This window comes from Galeopterus variegatus, unplaced genomic scaffold, assembly GCF_000696425.1.
Source record: "Galeopterus variegatus unplaced genomic scaffold, G_variegatus-3.0.2 Scaffold5337, whole genome shotgun sequence".
In the NCBI taxonomy this organism is placed as follows: domain Eukaryota; kingdom Metazoa; phylum Chordata; class Mammalia; order Dermoptera; family Cynocephalidae; genus Galeopterus; species Galeopterus variegatus.
The window spans coordinates 19,192-39,344 of record NW_007731448.1 but is presented as its reverse complement, the minus strand read 5'-3'; the positions used below and the strand labels follow the sequence as shown (position 1 = coordinate 39,344).

General features: G+C 38.8%; 1 protein-coding gene across 1 annotated transcript in view; it reads left to right on the top strand.

The window, feature by feature from the left end:
- The window catches only part of JADE3 (jade family PHD finger 3), a 131,906-nt gene that overhangs the window by 97,764 nt on the left and 13,989 nt on the right, over positions 1-20,153 (top strand). Inside the window, exons 6-9 of the mRNA XM_008589268.1 lie at positions 4,799-4,989; positions 7,960-8,171; positions 13,149-13,316; positions 15,954-16,070. Of these exons, the coding sequence (XP_008587490.1) occupies positions 4,799-4,989; positions 7,960-8,171; positions 13,149-13,316; positions 15,954-16,070 (688 nt within the window). The remainder of the gene's footprint in view (positions 1-4,798; positions 4,990-7,959; positions 8,172-13,148; positions 13,317-15,953; positions 16,071-20,153) is intronic.

Below are 20,153 nucleotides of genomic sequence, written 5' to 3'. Positions count from 1 at the left end.
GAATGGCCCCTAGTAATAAACAAGAATGCACACCTGCCTCCCACTCCACTGCTGTATTTGGTCATCTAGTCCTCTCTCACCTCTCCCTACTTTCCTCATCCCACTCTTCCCACACCTCATTTCCCATTCCGTTTTAGACAGCAGCATTCTACCACTCTTCCTTTCAATTATGAGAATTCAGTAAAGAATACAATGTACAGAGCTCTTTCATATACATGTTTATTTAAAGTTTAAAGCAGTCCTTTTGGCAGTTTTTCTAGTTACTATTGCTGACAATAAATTGCCCCCAAACTGGCCAATTAGCTCAGTTGGTTAGAGTATGGTGCTGATAACAATAAGGTCCACGGTTCAATCCCTGTCCTAGCCAGTTGCACCCACACACACACACCCCAACAAAACAAAACAAAAACAGAAATTGCCTTACCTTAGCAGCTTAGAGCAACTATGTTATCATACTCATGGATTCTGTCGATCAGGAAATTAGAGCACAGGGATGGCTTTTCTCCATTCCACAATGTCTAGGGCCTCATCTAGGAAGACTCAAAGTTTGGGGGTGACTCAGCAGCAGTGACAGGAATCATCTGAAGGCTTATTCACTAACGTATCTGTCTAAAAGCTCATCCCTGGGCTAGGATGATATAAAGAGTACATGTGGCTTTTCTATGTGGTTTGGCTTCCTCGTGGCCTGACGACCTCAGCGTAGTCAGACGTCTTACAGGTGCTTCAGGTACAGGGCCCCAAGTTGCACATGTTTCTGCAAATCCAGTGAAAGCTGCATTCCATTTTATGACTCAGCCTTGCAGATCTCATAGCATCACTTCTGTTGTCTGAAACCGTCACAAGCCTTCCCTTATTCAAGAGGAGGGGAAGTAGACTTCACCGCTTGATAAGCGTGTAGCAAAGTCAAATTGTAGAAGAGCACGTGGAATTTGAAAAATACCATCTGTCACAGAGGTTATAAGTGTCCTTTGTTTTGTAGATTGAGTCATGGAGGCTTGGAGAGAAGTGGTCATCCCAGAGTAGCAAGATTAACAAGGGCATCTTGGGAAACTACTCCTAGAGATATTATTATAAGGGGCTACTATCTAGTTAGTTTTTAAGACATTGGTTTTAAGCCTTTAAAAAAATCTATGATGTTGTGAGTTCCGTTTCTGTAATGTTCACAAATGACTCTAATCTGCTCATTAGGAAATGTAGCATAGTCTCTACGTGTCACATATTTAGATTAATTGAAAAGACACAGAGGACTCACTGTGCATAAGACACTGAAGGGGGCCATAGGTCAGGTTAGAGTGGTAGCAGTTTCCTTTTTATTGCCTCCTCAGTGGGACAGCAGTGTCCATATGGACCAGAGGTGGTAGTGTTTCAGACACTCTGGCCTACCCTGAAGAACAGGTGAATAGACCTTTCTCTGGAGCTAAGGAGGTGTGGTTGTGGGTCCTTTCACCTAAGGCTAGTCATCTGAAAAGTTATTACAACGTTGTTACACTTACGCATCCAAATTGAAAGCTGCAGTCACCTCACATTAACGAAATTGCTCATGCCTTTAGGCTTGTGAGAGTTTACTGATTTGTTCAGCGGTCTGGTGACCATTCAAAGAATGTCTTTGTACCTAGTACAGAAAAGAAAATCACCCAGCGATAATCCTGGGATTTCCTCCAGCTTAGTGGTGTTATATATACTTGAAGATATTAAAGCTTCATTTAAAAAGAAATCCCAAAGTAACATTTTTTTTCACTAATTTTAATCGGCCTTCCCCTGTATCATTATAAATACAATAATTTCTCTTTGTGAGTTTACCTTAACTTCACCTTTTACCCACATGTTTCCTTGTATTTGGTTTTACTGTTTCAGTATGTAATTTTTTTTATTATCATAGACTTAGTCCTTAGATTCAAACCTTTAGTTCAAGATACATATAGAAAGACATCGCCGTCATCATTATCAGTATTATAAACTTTTCTCTATAGACTGTATATTATACTTCAATGTAAAGTACACAAAGCATAACTGTGTAACTCAGTGAATTTTCACTAATTAAACACACATTTAACTGCCACCCAGGTCAAGAAATAGAGCATTTCCAACAGCTCAGAAGCCCTCTTTCTGTTCCCTGCCAGTAGCTGACCTCCCTCACCCTAGATAACGGTTTTACCAGTTTTTGGATTTCATATAAATAGAATCCTACAGTATGTATTCATTTGAGACTGGGTGGTTTTGTTCATCATTATGGTTCTAAGACCCATCCCTGCTGTTGCATATAGTAGTTCATTAATTTTCTCTTTTGTGCCATATTACATTGTGTGAATATGCCACATTTTATTTATCCATTCTGCTCTTGATATTTGGGTTATTTCAAGTTTTCCTCTATTAGAAAAATGCTGATATGAGCATTGTTATTCCTCTTTTGGTATACGTGTGTACATTTTTGTTGAGTATATACCCAGGAGTGGATTTGCTAGATGATACGGTATGTGTATATTCAGCTATAATATCTGTTGCCAAAGTGGTTGTACAAATTCACACTCTCACCAGCAGCATATGAGAGGTCTGTTGGCTCCAATTCCTCATCAGCACTTAGTATTGTCAGTTTTGGGTCAGTCTTTTTAAGTTTAGCCATGGTAGATAATAGGGATTGTGGTTTCAATTTGCATTTCTGTGATAACTAGTGAAGTTGAGAACCTTTTAAAAGTTTATTTGCCATCTGGATAGCCTTATTTGTGAAGTGTGTATTTAAGTTTTTTGCCCTGTTTTTAATTGGGTTGTCTTTTTCTAATTAATCTGTAAGAGCTTATTATATATTGTAGATATAAGTCTCTTGTTGTCTATATGTAATTGCAAATATCCTCTCCTGTTCCATGGATTACTTTTTTACTCTCTTAATTGTGTCTTTTGATAAACAGAAGTTCTAGTTTAGTTTTTCAATCCCTTCCTTTATGGTTAATGGTTTTTGTGTCTTATTTAAAATATCTTGCCTAGGGGGCCAGCCCGTGGCTCACTCAGGAGAGTGTGGTGCTGAGAACACCAAGGCCAGAGGTTCGGATCCCTATATAGGGATGGACGGGGTTAAGATACCCTTACTGGCCATCTTTTAAAAAAAATAAAATATCCTGCCTACCCCAAAGTTATATTCTCCTTTGCTTTTTTCTAGAAGATTAATAAACATATTAGTTTAATTCACAAACATTTATAGTATTTTGAGGCAATTGAAGTGAATAGCTAGCAGAATAGTCTTCCTTTTAGAAAAAAATGAATTTAAAAAAAAAAAGGATATTCTGTAATTACCTTGTAGGCCATGCACTGAAGAAGCACAGCACATTTAATCTCATATTCTCTAGAGAATTCATTTGTATGTCTTGTCCTTTTCAGTTGGGTTTGTTTCAGTTGGAAGCAGGCCTCTGACAGCAGTTCACAAAATTTTAGCTTCAAATAATATTTGAGGTTTCTGCATTTTTCCTCAAATATTTGTTGCCTTTGGCTTTAAAAACTCCATATGGTAGACAAATTAAAATGTGCAAATGTGTGTAGTTATTAACTTTTATTCAGGGTATGTTATTTGGAATCATAGGGTTTTGGAAGGGTGCTTAGGAGGAAATATTTACATTTATAGGATGGACTATGCCTATATATATTTACATGTATTCATAAGAAAATGTTTATGAATCCTTTTACATATATAATGACCTAGAGTAAAGAAATCAGCTCCAGAAACCTTCCAAAGAAATGATTTTCATTATTTTATAATGAGAGAAAGAGAGAAAAAGAAAGGAAGGAAGGAAAGAAGGAAAAAGGAGGAAGGAAAGAAAAGAAAGAAAATAAATTGCCAGGGAATAATAATAACCTAGATTTCCTCTTGAATAGGCTGACTAGCTCAGTTGATTAGAATGCGGTATTATAACACCAAGGGCAAAGGTTCAAATCCCCATACCAGCCAGCTGCCAAAAAACAGCTTTCATCTTGGTTATATTTTCTGAAGATTCATGCAGTATTTAAATCATCAATTGTAGAATTAAGTTGTTGGCATAAAATACTTTTGTTTCTTCCCTTGCTTGGTTTCCTTGCCTTGGGCTTTTGAGTGTCAGGAGGGGTGAGGGAAAGTATGAGAGGTCTTCAAAAAGTTCATGGAAAGATTCATATTATCTTTTAATTCTGTTTTTCCACAAACTTTTTGAAGTACTCTCATATGGCTTTGCTCAGGCCTGCTGGAGAAATTGATAGGAGAGTAGGAATCTTTCATTCCATCGCGTTACCCTGGCTCAGATTTATGGTGGCTATCATTTATGGTTGGGCTTGAGTTTCTGTAACTCCATGACCTCTTGGCTTTAACTCATCTGCATAAATAGTGAAAATAATGTCTCCATGGCAGAAAATTATGAATTTGGCTGAAATATATCTTTGATATAGGATCTGACTATGCCTTTATGCAGATATCACCCCTTCCCAGGTTCCCCCTTCTAAATAAACTTGGTGACCATTATACCAAGCACACACAATAGCGTAACAACGTTTTATCAGAATGAATGGTAATAAGGACCCAGGATCCATGAGGGTGAATGAAGCATATTGTTAGCAGTGAGTGAGTTCACAGCAGATGACAAAACTGAATTTGTAGAACCATTTGTTTTCTAGAAAGGGATCTGTCATACCTCCCAGAGGGCAAAGCAGGGCATTTACCCAGGGTGGAAAGGGAGAGCATCCAGTTCTACTGTACAGCCTGAGTGCTGTTGGGCCCATCCAGTCAGTGCCTGGAATCTATCATTTGTTGATCATTATCAATGTCTTTCTTTTGCTTTTCTAGGATCATAGCTGAGAAGGTAAAGGAGGTTCTGTTTACCCGGCCCCGGAAGTACATCCGCTGCTCTAGCCCAGAGACTGCAGAGCTTGGCTATGTCAACTTCCTGGAGCTGGCAGCATCTGTGTGCCGCTACGACCTAGATGACATGGACATAGTCTGGCTTCAGGAACTCAATGAGGACCTCGCAGAAATGGGTAAGTTGTTTTCTCACAAGTAAGTTGACCTTGACTTGATTTGTGGTTGTTTTTTTTTAAGTTGTCAGGACCCTTTAACTTGGTTTCATCTTGTTGCTTCCTTTCTTTTCTGGCCTTTTCATTTATTATTCTCTTTGATCTTATTTTAATGAGGTATTTCTGCAAATGCATAAATATCTTGAAGTAGAGCAATAACATTTAAATCTGACCTTTTCTTTCCTCATTCACGGTGAATAACACAGATCAGGGATGGCATGTAGGTTTCACAAGGTTGTTTCCCAGTTCTGAGTGTGAGAATGGTCATGGCTGATTGGACTTCTGGCTAAGAAGGATTCTGAAGCCAGTTCCTCACCCAGCCCTAAAACGCACTCTGATCAGTAGCAGGTACAGGAGTAGAGGCACCTCTACCCGGGTGTTGGAGAGAAATTCCAACTTCAGCATTGGGCTGCACCGCTGCAACTGACAGTTTGCTATGACCAGTACCCCTTAATGCTGGGCTTGTCATTTTGCTACCCAGAAGAAGAATGGCAGGCCTAGGACAAAATATTCCTAAAGTAGTCCTTAGCTACCTGCAGTGAATTCTAGAGTTGTCATACAATTTTCAAAAAATAAAATAAAAATGAAGCAAAAATAAGCAAACAATAAACTTGGAAGTAAACATATAATCTTAAAGTAAATGTACAGTACCATACCAGCAATGCTAGGAAATGCTAGGCTGAAAGGAAACTCATTTTATACTTACACACAGCTCTTTTTCACCTTTTTTCAGTCTAAGTAGTATTTAGATCCAAGTTTTCCTGTGGAACCCACATATGGGTGGTTTTTAGGTCTCCACATGAGATATGATGAAAGGTGCATTTGATTTCATTTTTGTTTGAGTCACATTTGTTCATTGTTAGTACAAGTGGGTTATTCGTTCCCTCCCTCCCATTTTTTCTTTCTTTCTTTCTTTCTTTTGAGGCTAGTATATGAATGCACATGAATAAAAAATTTAAATTATACTAAATCCTATTTGGCATGGTAATGGTAGTTATTCTTCCAGTTATTCTTCCTTAATCCTTGTTTTCTAAAACTTTTTGTTTTATGTCTTCTCTTGCCCTGCCCTCTAAGAGGAGAGGGAATGGTCAATTTAGGGTAGGAACCATAAAGAGAAGGAAAATCAGAGTTTGAGGGCATAATGAAGTAGATTGATGGCTCAATATGTGGTTGTGTTTTATGAAGCACATAGCATCCACTGACATTATAGTCATTACAGTGCTGCCTTCGACATGAAACCACCTCATAAGGAGATCCCTTTGGTATTTTGTAATTAATTCCCTTTGGATGAATTTTTTTTAATAAAATTTTTATTTTGGAATAGTTTGATTTATAGTTCCCTTATACACTTCATGCAGTTTCAGTTCCCTTAATGTTAACATTTTACTTTACCATGGTACATTTGTTGAAACTGAAAAACCAACACAGGTACATCACTATTAACTAAATTCCAGACTTTATTGGGATTTCTTGGGTTTTTCTGCTAATGACCTTTATCTGTTCCAGAATTCCATCCAGGATACCTACCATATTGCATTTAGGCTTGGAAGAGTTTTAAAAGCAGAATGCCTTATCTCACGTTCTCCTTCAGGGTGAATGATATTGTAGTGAGACTTATAAGAGCTTAAAAGAAACTTTTTTAAAACAACACTAATCATTTTTTGGTTCAGATTAAGGAATTTTTTAAATGAGTGCTTATTACATACTAGGCACCATCCTAAGCAGTGCACAAACATTACCTATCTCAGTCTCACAACAAATCAATGAGTTTGGTATCATTATCCTTATTTTACAGATAAGAACACTAATCCCTAAAGAGGATAAATAACTTGTAAGTTTACATAGCTAATATGAGGTGAAGTTGAAATTTGAATCCAGGTTTTCATATAACCAGACACTATACTCCTTTACTCCAAAAAATATATATGTGCGTGTAATTTATCTTGGCTGGAAAAATGAAACATAAGGCCTGAGTAGTTTGTGGTTTCATAAGTAGCCACAACATTAAAAAGGTAGTTTATGTGGTATTCCAAAGTTCCTTAGGATATTTTATGTTACAAATGAAGTGGAATACCTGGGGTAAATTTATTTTGGATCGTTTTATTCCTGAGTTTACAAGCTGTTGGAATAAATACGTATGTGTTCTCACAAATCATTAGTCCTCCGAAAAAGAAAAATGTTTAGTTGTTACCATCATCCACCATATGAATCTTTTGAGTTAAATGTGGAAAGCTAACAGAAAATAAAAGTATAGAAGGGAAAAGGAATCAAGAAGCAAAAGGTAATTTCAGAATTGCAGTTAGACCTTTGCGAATGCTAATAGGTTTATATTATATTGTAGTTTGCCACTGAAAAATATTACTGGACTTTTAAACAGTCATGTTTGAAAAACCAAATATTTTATATGTATAATCATGTACACATAGTACCTAGAATTTTCTTTTATGGCTTAATACATTTTTGTATGGAAATTTCCTTGTATAACCATTAGATGTGTTCATTGAAGCTAATTTGCTAAGAATTAATTATTATTTATGTCCAAATAGTTATGTGATTTTAATTATTTTATTATACTTCAGGTTAGATTGTTCAAAATTAAAACGTTTGGTGAAAGTCTTCCCACATTGGGAGTAAGAGAAAATAGATTTAGGAGGAGACTGGCTAGGATTTAGACAGAAAATTGAAAAGGCCAGTAATATATCTTCTAAGGAATAAGTGGAATGTATTTCTCCTTATAATGTGTCAAACATTAATGTATGATTATACGTAAATGTTAGAGTAGCTCTAGTAAAAGATTCTTTGAAATCTGGTTGTTTTAGAACAGGGAAGGGATGGTTTTATCCTTTCAGAATCCCACCTGCCCCTGCACTGGGCTCACAGTAGGTGATTTGGGAATGACTGACGGGTTGATTGATTGTTTGTATTTCTGTGCAGGTTGTGAGCCAGTTGATGAGAATCTTATGGAAAAGACAGTAGAAGTCCTGGAACGACATTGCCATGAAAATATGAACCATGCTATTGAGACAGAGGAAGGGCTAGGCATAGAATATGATGAAGATGTGATCTGTGATGTGTGCCGGTCTCCAGACAGTGAAGAAGGGAATGATATGGTGTTCTGTGATAAGTGTAACGTCTGTGTGCATCAGGTTAGTGAGAGTGGAGACCACCACTTCCCCACGGCAGCCTTTCTGAAGCTCAGTGATGATCTCCAGCACTCATATCTGGATAGCAGCTTGCATTTAAGGGTAAAGATAAAAATTTGGCCTGGCTGTTCTTCAGTGTTTCCTCTAGAAAAAGTACTTCTTATGATCCCCAAGATTACTTACCTGTTAACTGTCCAAAAGGGCTAAACCCAGGTCTTTATTGTGTTACTTTATGCCCAGACCATAAACAAGGGATTGCCTTAATTCCCCCAGGGAGGTCTCCTTGTTGCCTGCCTGGAAGTCTCTCCTCTGCCTTTGAATCCCTGTGGCATTATCGGGTTACACCCATGGTCAGTAACCTTGGTGAGATTACGCTTTCTATAGATGGAAGTCCTGACTTCTTATCCTGGTACTCAAGGCCCTCCTCCACCTCTCCAAAGGTACTGTCCCCAGGAAGCTAGGTCCCACCGCATCTTTAAAGATCACAGAATTTTAGGACTGCAAAGGACTAACTCAATGTTACACACAGTACCAGAGAGGCGAAGTGACTTTACCCAAGCTAGTTCCTTGTCATTCTTTCTACCACACTGCCTTTTTAATTAATAATAATAATAACAATATCAACATTCTTTTAAGCTTTTTCCTTTATTTCCCCCACAAGTTCTATGCTCCAGCAAAATAAGGTTACTCAAGGTGCAGTGATGAATATTCCTGACATTGTCCTGTGTTCATGTTTCAGCCACACCCCAATTTAAAAATGCCTTCTTCTACCTCCAGCTATCAAAAATCTATATATCTTCCAAGACCTAGCTCAAATCCTTTCTTGAACTCCCCTACCTTTATCCTAAGTGATTTTTTTTACTTTTCTAACCTGTCATGTGTTTCATTTATTTCATTAATTTATCTAGCACCATCCATGAGCCAGTACTGTGCTCCATGCTAAGGACACAGTCAGTAATGAAGAGACAGACATGGTCTCCCAGGAAGATGGAGATCACAGTTGGGTGTAGAGACTGTAAGGAAATTGCTAATTTAGCATAGCGTGCCAAATGTTTTTGAAGCTGTAAGTCCATGCTGCTGTGGAAATGCATGGGAGGGAGGGAGGTCAGGAATAACTTCCAGGAGGTGGCATCCAAGCTAAATATTAAGAGCCAAAAGAAAATGTCAGGTAAACCAGCAAGGTGTGTTCAGGCAGAGAGGAAAACATGTTCTCATGGGGGTAGTGAGAGTAGGAAAAGCATGTCAGATGCAACTCAGAGTGCTTCAGAACTGCAGAGTGGTGGGGAGGGGAGTAAGAAGGCACAGAGCGAGGGCGGAGAGGGATACAAGGGACACGTGCACAGGACCTTCAGACAAACTAAGGAACTTCAATTTTGTCCTGTCAATCCTGAAGGATATGATTTGTACTTTAGAAAGATCATTCTGGCTGCAAAGTGACCAAAATTGTTACAGTAGATAATATAGGAGATAGGGAGAAACCCCAAGGCTTACAACTTTGTTTTAATTCGCTGGGCCACCTCACTCAAAATTATTCTGTAATAATTGGGTTTTTTTGTAACTGTGTAACAGTTGGGTTTTTTTCTTCACTTACCTATGTCCTCTCAAACGGTAAATTTTGAAAATGTATCTTCGCTCTACCGGTTATTGGCATTTATGTCACACTTTTAGTGAGAGCAGAAAGTCTTTACTATTTAAGTATGAACTTAAGTATCTGATGATACAGGTCCACAATCCCTTCTCTGCAATTTCGGAGTTATAAAGCTCTGAAAACCACATTTTTACTGAAGTTTCGCAACAGAACTGATTTGGGGACAATACTAGATCTCACCAATATGAGGCCATTTATAGTCTTTATCTGTTTTGTGTAAATACTCTTATTTGGATAGAGAAATAATAATGTATTTGATTATATAGTACTGCCCCTGGTCCCACTAGAGGGTCAGGGAATATACCATATATATACTGTATTACTTTCCCAAGACCTGAACAATTCTGAATTTCCTAATGTTTCTTTCTTACCCTAGGGGTTTCAGAGAAATGATTGTGGATCTGTAGTAGGCTTGAAGGGAATAGTGTAAAGGTCATCTGTATATATTTTCTATATTTGTCCTTTACAGTTGGGAAAAAATATTAAGGAATTATTTTCAGGTTCTTTGACTACCAAAATTAAATGTAGCATAATAATTCTCACCAAGGGTATTTCATTTGTTTTGAAAACGTATCCTGTAAAGACTATAAATGATGCCCCTTCCTCACATAGAAAGGGATGACAGTAACAACTGACCAGGCTTTGCAGATTGTAAACTGTCATGTATTAAAGCTGCGACATTGGTACCATATAAAGTTTCTTATATAAAAGAGACTCTTCCGATTTGAGTATATTCATTTGAATTCTAAAGAAATAGTAAGGTTAGAGCTCCCTCTGTTGACTGAAAAGTAACTTAAAATGATTTGGAAGATTTGATTTTCTCTTTAACAGAATGGAAACATGTTGAGATCTGAATTTATTAAGCATGATTTTTCTTCTTTACTGCCACCATGTTATGTTCAGTGTTTGTTCCTCCATGACAAAAATACACTTACAGTTAGCACTTCAGGAAATAAATGTACATCAGTAGACTTTAAATTTTAACAATGAACTTAAAAATTTTTCTTTTAAAAAAATGTGAAAGATAGTCCCCATTGCCTGTCCCTTTATGTGTATCTATTTTGTGCTTCTTAGCCCAAATACTGAACACTCAGAGTAAGACCTGAGGTAATTTGCATGAAGGCACATGCTTTTATAGTTTTTATATCTGTCATGTATATAATACTTGACAATGAGTTTAATGCTCTGAAATTATATGTAAAACATGTCAGTGCATTGTGTGCATTTTTCCCGAGAGTCTACAGACTTCGTCATTTTGTGGTCCAGAAAAAGTTGAGAACCACTGCTATGAAATACAAGCTTCTATGATCTTATGACCATGAATAAGTCTACAAAAGGGCTCAGTAAATGATTTTCTGCCCAATAGAATGGCTAAAAGATAAAGCATATTCCTAGAACTGCCCACTGGCCTCTCTTCCGCCAGTCTGAAAGAGGTTCTATTTTAGGGAGGAAGCTTGCTTTCATCCTAGAAACATTCTGGGCCTCAGAGAAAGAAGAACTTTGAAGGTTAGGAGCCTTATAAAATGATGCCCTGCTGTCATGAGAGCAGCCTAGTTGGGGTCCAGCTTTGGTGCTTGAGCTAAATTAATTTGTTCTACCAAACCACCTACTTGAGCCCAGCATAGGAGGAATTCCAGATAAATCGATGATAAAAGCTCTGTCCTGAATGAGGAGATGAAACACAACAGCAAAAGTAAAGAAAAACAATACAAGATGTTAACTGTGTAATGGGTGAGGGAAATCGCATGGAGTGGAGGACAGGAGTCGGACAGTGGGGCAGACACAAGGGCTACAGTGACCTGAGCAGGGTTTTTGGAGGGGCTTGCAGTTTGAGGCAGGTTTGGAAGGGTGAGAAAGGTCTGAGTATGCAAAGAGTTGACCATGTAGAACAGGGAAACTGCTTAGACACATGGACATGAGAATTAGAATGTCCAGGTATGGAGATCTGACAGCCAAATAGAGGAAGGGTTGAAGGTGTAAAGGGGAGGAAGAGAATCTAGAAATAAATCAATCCTGGCATGGCATGATGAGAACTTGGTTGGAGCTATTGTGGTAGGGGTAGAGAAGAAGGGCAGAATCTCAGGGCCACTTTGTAGGGAGGAATAACAAGCATCAGGGACAGTGGAGGAAGGAAAGTGGGTAATATGAGTGCAGGAATTTGGATCTGGAAGGTGAGAAGCATGGTGGTGACATGGAAAGAAGGAGTTTGGAAAAGAACAGGTTGCCGGGGTTAGGGGTGGATATGATGGTAACTGTTATAACTTGAATCTGAGCTGAGGGTGGATTTCCTGGAGCAGTCAGAGATTTTGAAGGTGCCATGTTGAATCAGTCACTGGTGGTAGGTGTGCCAGGCCACATGGGAAGCCAGGTGTCCCCCCAGGTTTACTCTCTAATAGTGGGAGTAGAGCAGTAAGGAGGAAAGGGTGAGCAACATTGGGGATAGTGAAGAGGAGTCTAGAATGTTTTCCAAACAAATCTCCCACCACCCCCAGTAATTCATTTATTTATTTTCCAGCTTCATTCTGTAAAGGATTTAAAGCAGCTTCCAGAACTCATTATGAATTATTGTGATTAGTGTAATATTCTATTCAAGATTCATTCACAAGTGCCTATTCCTTAAACCCAAGCAAATAATTGCTATGATTTTCCGAGTGCTTTTTATGCATCAGGCACTGTTAGGCTCTTTATAAACATTAGCTCATTTGCTCCTCAGAAATTTCATTCTATTTATTTTCTAACACTTTTTCTTGATCACAACAGTGTATGACATGTAGAAGTTGTTCGATAAGTGTTTGACTAATTATAATTCATAAATCATTGAAAAAGCTTTAGAAAACTGGCAAAAAAGAAAAAAAGTCTGTAAGCCCAAAACTCAGATAACAATTGGCCTAGCCTTGGGGTGTATCTCCTTCTAGTTTTGTTCTGTCGTCCTTAAAGTCAGTTCTCCTGGACAGACATGCTGATCGTAGGACAGATGCTAGAAGTTGCTTTTTGATTGTTTTAAAATTACTAAATCCTTGGGCCAGCCCTTGGCTCACTTGGGAGAGTGTGGTGCTGATAACACCGAGGCCACGAGTTCGGATCCCTATATAGGGATGGCTGGTTAGCTCACTTGGCAGAGCGTGGTGCTGACAACACCAAGTCAAAGGTTAAGATCCCCTTACCAGTCACCTTTAAAAAAAAAAAATTACTAAATCCTGGATATAAGCTTGTTTGGCTTTATTTCCCTTTCTCTCAAAAGCAGAGGGTATTCTGTGACTGTGTATCAGAACAGACATGGATCCTGCTGAGAAGATGCTGACCATTCTCCCCTTTCCCTCTCATGCCTCCAGGCCTGCTATGGCATCCTCAAGATCCCAGAAGGCAGCTGGCTTTGTCGCTCCTGCGTCCTGGGTATTCATCCACAATGCCTGTTATGTCCAAAGAAAGGTGGAGCCATGAAGACCACCAGGACAGGGACTAAATGGGCTCATGTCAGCTGTGCCCTGTGGATTCCCGAGGTAAGAATTCATTCAGGCCTGTGAGGCCATTTGCTCTGGGGTGCTTCTGTTCCCCACAACGTTCAGATTGACTCAGGCTTAGCGTGGAGATGCTTCATACTTGCCCATGTTTCTGAGGTAACAGTGCTTCCTCTTAAACTACCTCAGATCCTTCTTGGATGCAAGTGAGCCTGTGCTGATTCATTTATAGGTGATACTTCCAGTGGTATTTGATAAATTTGTATGAGAGGAGAGGCACAAAAGACCAGGGCGTGAGCAGCATATTTTTTCTACATAAAACTTACCTTACAATATCAAATCTTAAGTGTAGAGTTTCATGAATTTTTATACATACATGTTATCTGTAACCACAACTCAGACTGAGACATGGAACCACTCAGAAATAGAGCAGCCCAGGAGGATCCCTCATACTCACTTTCCAGTCCCTATCCCTCAAGAGTAACAACCATTTTGATTTCTATCACTGTAGATTGATTTTATCTGTTTTTGAACTTCATATAAATGGAATCATAACATTATATACTCTTTTCTGTCTGACTAGCACTCCATATTGTGGTGTGTGTCAATAGTTCATTCCTGTCTATCGCCGAGTAGTATTCCATTGTATGGATATACTATTATTTATTTATCCATTCTCTTTTGATGGGTATTTGGGTTGTTTCCAGTTTTAGGCTGTTACGAATAAAGTGAGAAGTAGCTCTTTTACCTACTATGATCATTGCCCTTTACTTTTTGAAGCACTTTTCCACAGCTTAGATTCAACATTTGCCTAAGACCTTCTTTATTCAAAACTCTATTCTTCATTATCTAACCTGGTCCTTCAGTTGCTTATATTTACTGAGGGACTATGTATGCACTAACTTAATTAAAACAGAGCTTCCAGATATTTCTTCTCCTTACTTCTTATGGGCACCCTTTTTAAAAAAATAAAAAATAAAGCTGTTTGGATATTCCACTCACACCCTCTCTTGTCAACCCCTATCCAAGCTAGCACATTTGTTAGGCAGTTTAATTGTATGACAAGAGAATTCAGTTAATGGGGAGCAAATAATACTGTATTCATTCTCTTTTTAAATTTCCCTCTCTTTAATCTTTTTTTTTTTTTCCTTTTTGTCTTTTTTCGTGATTGGTAACGGGATCGCAACCCTCGGTGTCACGTCCGCACCGCGCTCAACCAGTGTGCGGACCGGTCTCTATATGGGATCCAAACCCTCGGCGGGAGCGCCGCCGCACTCCCAAGCACCGCACTCTACCGTCCCTCCCTTTAATCTTAACATTGGTTCCAGGGGAGTTGTTATCTAGTAATTGAGCTCACAGAGTTACACTGAAAGTCCTAGATACATAACTTTTGTATTCTTATGGCTATAGGCATCAGTATTTCAGAAAATATATGAGTGGTAGGTTCTTTTACTCACTAAGAAAATCCAGCTTATAGACATGTCATATGAACTCTCAGATTTCGGGCCTGACCGGGACTGGTTTCTAGCAGCAAATCCTCTAGCTAATAGGGGAGGCTCTCTCAGCTCATAAAAATCTGGAATGTGACTCAGGAAGAGTTCTTTAAAAGTAAAATAAGCTTTCTCAGCTATTTGACATTCTCTCATGGTATCTAGTTCTTGGTTTCCAGTACCTTTTGGACTCTTGAAGGTCTCTCTTGTTTCCTGATGTGGGCAGAACTTGTACTGGTTTGATCATCCTTATTTGACCATTCTTCACTTTTTAAAGTTGTATCTCTCTTAGAAACTCATGTATATATTTGTTTTTTAAAAAATGAAAACACTTTTTACCCACAGTTGCTTGACCCCTTATTTTCATATTGAAAAGAATTTTTCCACCTTTTCTTATTTATTATTTATGTATGTATGTATGTATGTATGTATGTATGTATGTATGTATGTGTGTGTGTATGTGTGTATGTGTGTATGTGTGTATGTGGCTGGCCGGTACAGCAATGGAACCCTTGTTATATAACACCAAGCTCTAACCATCTGAGCAACCGGCCAGCCCTCCATCTTTTTTTAAAAGTACTTTCCTTTCAGCACTCTCCCAGAAACTAATTTCACTTTGAAGCTACTTTGGCTGAGGGAGTAGGGTAAGCTGATGGTGGTTATGTGGTTTTAAATACTGGTTTAAAAATATTATCATCCTCATTCTTTCTGCTTACATGCTGCAATCTCTTTGTTATGTAAATTTGCTGCTATTTTCCAACAATATGCTTCTCTGTAAACCAAACAGGAAGACTTGTCATTGCCTCTGATTAAATGAAATAACAAGGCATGTAGCACCATCTCTAACATATGAAAGGTGCTAGATTTTGTGAATTTTAATTCCTAGTAGCTTTCTTTGGTTCCTAAGTAAAGTCAGTATCTTTGACTCTTTAAGGTAACGGTGCCTAGTCTATGCTTGTGCCCTTTCATCCCCCATATGAATTCTTTACATTACTGGAAATGATTGCAGGACTGAGCAGTGGATAGAGACAGGTTTTGTTTATTCTTGGTTCCATATTAACCTTAAAAGACATGGCTTACCTCATTCTTTTCATGTTCTGAGCTTCATGTATAACCTCATTTATAGTTTGTGAAAGGTATCTCTGGGATACCATAGTGCCTTTGCCTTATGGTGGTGTTTTATTTGTAGGTCAGCATTGCTTGTCCTGAGAGGATGGAACCGATCACGAATATCTCCCACATCCCACCCAGTCGGTGGGCCTTAGTCTGCAGCCTGTGCAAGTTGAAGACAGGGGCTTGTATTCAGGTAAGTCCCCACGAGAAGTGGTGGAGTGGGCTAACACTAAATTGGCCAGAATTGCCTTCCCAGTGAAGAGTGGCCTGATAACTGAACGGTCACTCAGGAGGCTGCTCACTCAGTCCTAGGGCTCTGCCGTTGTACAGGCCATTTCTGGAAATCCCTTTTTTGGATGTTGCCTCTGGACCATTCAGCTTATTCTTTTCAGTATTTATAGTGGTAGTTAATCTCCGTCCTTTGCTGCCAGAACTGATGAATTAAGTGAGCTCTGAAGCTAGATGATACCATTCTGGTTGAAAATAAACTATAACTCTAAAACAAAAAGACCCATGTTCTTGTGTGGCTCACCCACTAATTGCAGGTGGACATGGGTTCCAGGATGATTTGACGACTGGTCCTGTTGCTGCAACTTTGGTAGGGAAATATGCATTCAAATGGATAAATTCTGGTGGATAGATTTTTGTTGTTTTTTCTTTTCTTTATTTTTACTTTTTCTCTGGTGGATAGTTTTAAAAGTCATTTTTATAGACACATTGTTACATATGGTAGTTTCTGAGACATCTGGGCACAGGAATTCAGCTGCTTAAAGGAAAAGTAGTAGCTGTTGGGGTACCCAGTAGCAGAAGGGCAGGGGGACGTGGATGGGACTGGGAAAGTCCAGTTACCTCCAGCAAAAACACAAAGATTAATTCTTGATAATCTCACTTTCCATAATGTCATTTCACTTTCTATTCCAAACATAAGAAGGTGGCTCTGCTGGCAGGAGGGAAGGAAAGGCTGACCTGCATACAAGCTTTAGGCTAGTTGGAGTTATATTTGCCTGCTGTCCTTCTTCACAGAAAGTGGACCATAGAATGTCATAGCTTAGGGACAGTGGCTGTAGGTGTTTTTGTGAGGTTCCTTGTTGTCTGGCATGACAACATGTTCCAGACTCATCTGGTAGATTTCTTGCTCCAGACCTGGGATCAGCCACTCCTCCAAAATATCCTGGATTTTTTTTACTGGGAAGCAGTGGTATTTAAAGAACACAATCTGGGCCCACAATGGCCCTTTTAATTTTTTCAATTCATTTTTACATCTGACAGAATTGGATACATCCTCTTTCCTTTATCTATTTTTTTTAACTTTTTTTAGCTGATTTTACTTATTTTAGCTACAGCACTTTAGCAATCATAAAGAAAAAAATTTTAAAGGAAAATTATTCCCATGGAGTCTGCTACTTTAACACATTGCCTGTTTATGTTTATCTAAGTTCTCTCCTGATTGCTCCCCATGTGAGCCCCTTGAGGACCAAGTTTATGCGTCATTCTTCTGTGATTTTCTCCTGGCATGAAGTAGAGTGCTTCCCATCATTAGTGATCAATTAGTGTTTATTGAATAAATTATATCCATATTTTATTGCACCATACATTACTTTGTAATATGTATTTTCTCCACTACAAGATAAAATATTTTCCATGTTTTATGATTATTATTTAGTCACTTTATAATAGCACATTGAATTTATGTCCAGTAATTTACTTATTTTCTTTATTATGGTACCTGCATTTTCTCCCTATTTTTGCTGTTTTAAAGGATAATTTTTACAATGATTAATAATTGACAACATGGCTGTGGTGAGAAAAAATATTGGCCTTGACTTTAGCAGTCCTGGCTTTGCATTACAGCCCTGCATTACCACATTCTGCCCTCTGTTAACAGTTATTTATCTGTGAGTTTCATCTTTCCTAGCAGGCTGTAAGCTCAAATTGTTTCATCCTTAGATCCCCCACATCCCAACATGGCAGACAGACATTAAATATTAGATTGATGGATGGATGATGGATGAACAGATGGATAGATGAGGCATTCTGGAGATTTCTCATTTGCAGGATAGTGGTTCATGTGTCATTACTTAAAGTCCAGATTCTCAAGTTTTAGCAAATTGAAACTCGTAAAATTTTGATTATAAGGAATTACATTTATTCATCAAATATTTATGCCTAATTGTGTGCCAGGCTTTTCTGTCAATAAGCCAACAAAGAACTTTGCACCATGGAGCTTACATTTTAGTTGGGAAAAATAGATATTATTATTTATTTTGTGATGTGCAGTAGATATTAAACAGCACATCAGAAGATGGTAAGTGCTGTAAAAAGAAAAGATGTGGAGTACAGTAAGAAGATAGGGAGTGAGGGGCAGGGGGCATGAGTTACAAGTTTAAATAGGATGGTCAGGGTAGGACTCCTTATGGAGATGACATTTGAGCAAAGACTTGAAAGCAAGAGAAAGGGCTGTGCAGATGTTTAGTGTAAAAGTATTCCAGGCAGAGGGAACAGCCAGTGCAAAGGCCCTGAGATAGGAGTGTGTCTGGCCTGTATGAGTGACAGAAAAGAGGCCAGTGAGACCGGAATGGAGTATGTGGGAAAGAGAAGGTAGAGAGATTACACAGGGGCCTGATTGGCTAGGGCAGGGGTTGGCAAATTTTTTCTACAGATGACTAGATAGTAAATATTTTAGGCTTTGCAGGCCATGTAGTCTCTCTCTGTCACAGCTACTCAGCACTGCCTTTGTAGCATGAAGGCAGCCATAGATAATACTTAAACAAATGAACATAGCTGTATTCCAACACAACTTTATCTATAGGCACTTAAATTTAAATTTCATATAATTTTTGGGCCGGCCCGGTGGCGCACTGCTACAGTGCGCTGCTTGGGAGTGCGGTGGCGCTCCCGCCGAGGGTTCGGATCCCACATACAGACCGGTTCCCGCTCACTGGCTGAGCAAGGTGTGGGAGCAACACCGAGGGTTGCGATCCTGTTGCCGGTCCCGGTCCGGTACAGGCGCGACACTGAGGGTTGCAATCCGTTGCCGGACATGAAAAAAGACAAAAAGGAAAAAAAAAATTTCATATAATTTTTACGTGCCACAAAATATACTTCTTTTGATTTTTTTCCATCATTTTAAAATGTAAAAACCATTCTTAGCTCTCATTCTTAGCTCTTGGGCCACACAAAAACAGGTAGCCAGCTGCATTTGGTCTGTGGGCCATGGTTTGCCAGCCCCTGGTAAGGGCTTCCAGGGCTTTTAAGATCTTTGGTTTTTACTGTGAGTTTAAGGGGAAGACATTGGCAGGTTTTGAACAGATGAAACAAGATTGGCCATGTACCAATAATTACTGAAGCTGGATGATGGGAATATAGGATTTATTATAGTATTCTCTCTGCTATTATTTAGGTTTTTAAAATTTTTCATAGTATCTCTACTCCCAATTCTTCACTTGGCTCGCCTAAAAAATAAAAATAAATTCTTTAGTAAAAGATTAAAAACAAACCCAAAAGAAGGCACTCTAGCTGCTATATTCAGAATAGACTGTGAGGACAGAGGGTTAGAAATAAGAAGAGCAATTAGAAGGCTATCATAGTAATCCATGAGAGAGATGGTGGTGGCTTTGACCAGACTGGTAGTCCTGGAGGTAGAGAAATGGGTGAATTCTGGATGAATGTTGAAGGTGGAGCCAAGAGGATTTACTATGGATCAGATATGAGGTGTGAGAAAAAGATGGTAGTTAAGGATGGCTCTAGCATTTTGGCCCAAACAGTGAGAAGGGTGAAATTTCGATAAACAGAATGGAGAAATCTACAGATAGAACAGGTCTGTCTGGGGGAGAAAATCATGAATTCCATTTTGGACATTTAAGTTTGAGGTGTCTGTCAGATATCCTAGTGGAAACTAGTCAGACTGCAAATTGTCTATGTGAGTCTGGAGTTTAAGAGGATGTTTTGGTCTGAAGACATAAATTTGGGAGTCATTGGCATATATATGAGATAGCTTTAAAGCCTGTACTAGGTAAGATCACCAAGTTGAGTGAGTATAGGTAGAAGGGAGATAAAACAGTACCAAGGACTGGGCCTTAGCATTCCAAAGTTAAGAAGTCAAGAAGAATAGGAAGAAATAGCAGAGGAGACTGAGAAGAAGCCACCAGGGAGACAGACAGAAAACCAAGAGAGGGTAGTAACCTAGAAACCAAGGGAAGAAAGCATTTCAAGAAGGGAAAGATCAGTGGTATAAAAATACTGCTGAAGTAAGATGAGGACCGCAAATTGACCCGAG